Source organism: Etheostoma spectabile, unplaced genomic scaffold, assembly GCF_008692095.1.
Source record: "Etheostoma spectabile isolate EspeVRDwgs_2016 unplaced genomic scaffold, UIUC_Espe_1.0 scaffold362, whole genome shotgun sequence".
NCBI lineage: Eukaryota > Metazoa > Chordata > Actinopteri > Perciformes > Percidae > Etheostoma > Etheostoma spectabile.
This window is the reverse complement of record NW_022605592.1, coordinates 23,067-23,542: the sequence shown is the minus strand read 5'-3', so window position 1 is coordinate 23,542 and position 476 is coordinate 23,067. Positions and strand designations below refer to the sequence as shown.

At 34.7% G+C, this 476-nt stretch overlaps 1 protein-coding gene across 1 annotated transcript in view; it reads left to right on the top strand.

The window, feature by feature from the left end:
- Nucleotides 1-476, top strand: part of LOC116686406 (uncharacterized protein PB18E9.04c) — a gene marked incomplete at its 3' end in the record, with an annotated part of 51,747 nt that overhangs the window by 31,865 nt on the left and 19,406 nt on the right. Inside the window, exon 11 of the mRNA XM_032511409.1 lies at nt 250-309. Coding sequence (XP_032367300.1) covers nt 250-309 — 60 coding nt within the window. The remainder of the gene's footprint in view (nt 1-249; nt 310-476) is intronic.

Here is a 476-nt window from a genome sequence, read left to right as displayed (position 1 = left end):
AAAAATTTAGGCGAGAAAATCATATATTTTCCAGTGTTAAAAATTTACTACAAAATGTTCTTTACACATTCCTGCAACACGGCCACGTGTCCCAACATGGACACAGTTACTTAATAACACCAGCTGTAAATGGTATTTAGAAGTTATGGCTACTCGTCTTCTATTTGACATTTGTTTGGCATTTTTCAGTAAACCATCTTAATTTGAAGGACAAGTGGCAGATAAATAACTGTTTAATTTTCTCTTTAGATTCAACAACTGTCACTACAACTGATTTAAACACCACAGCTGCTACATCAATTGTAACGAGTAAGTAATGTTTTTTTTAAATTTTGTAATAATATGTTCAATTATCTGCAGTAAAGACATTTCAGTCTCACCTGGAAACGCACCAAACAAATCCTCACATAACATCATCATCAAGGTTCAGTCTAAAGTCATCTTTACAGACGCCTGTTGCTGCAACAACACCCCCC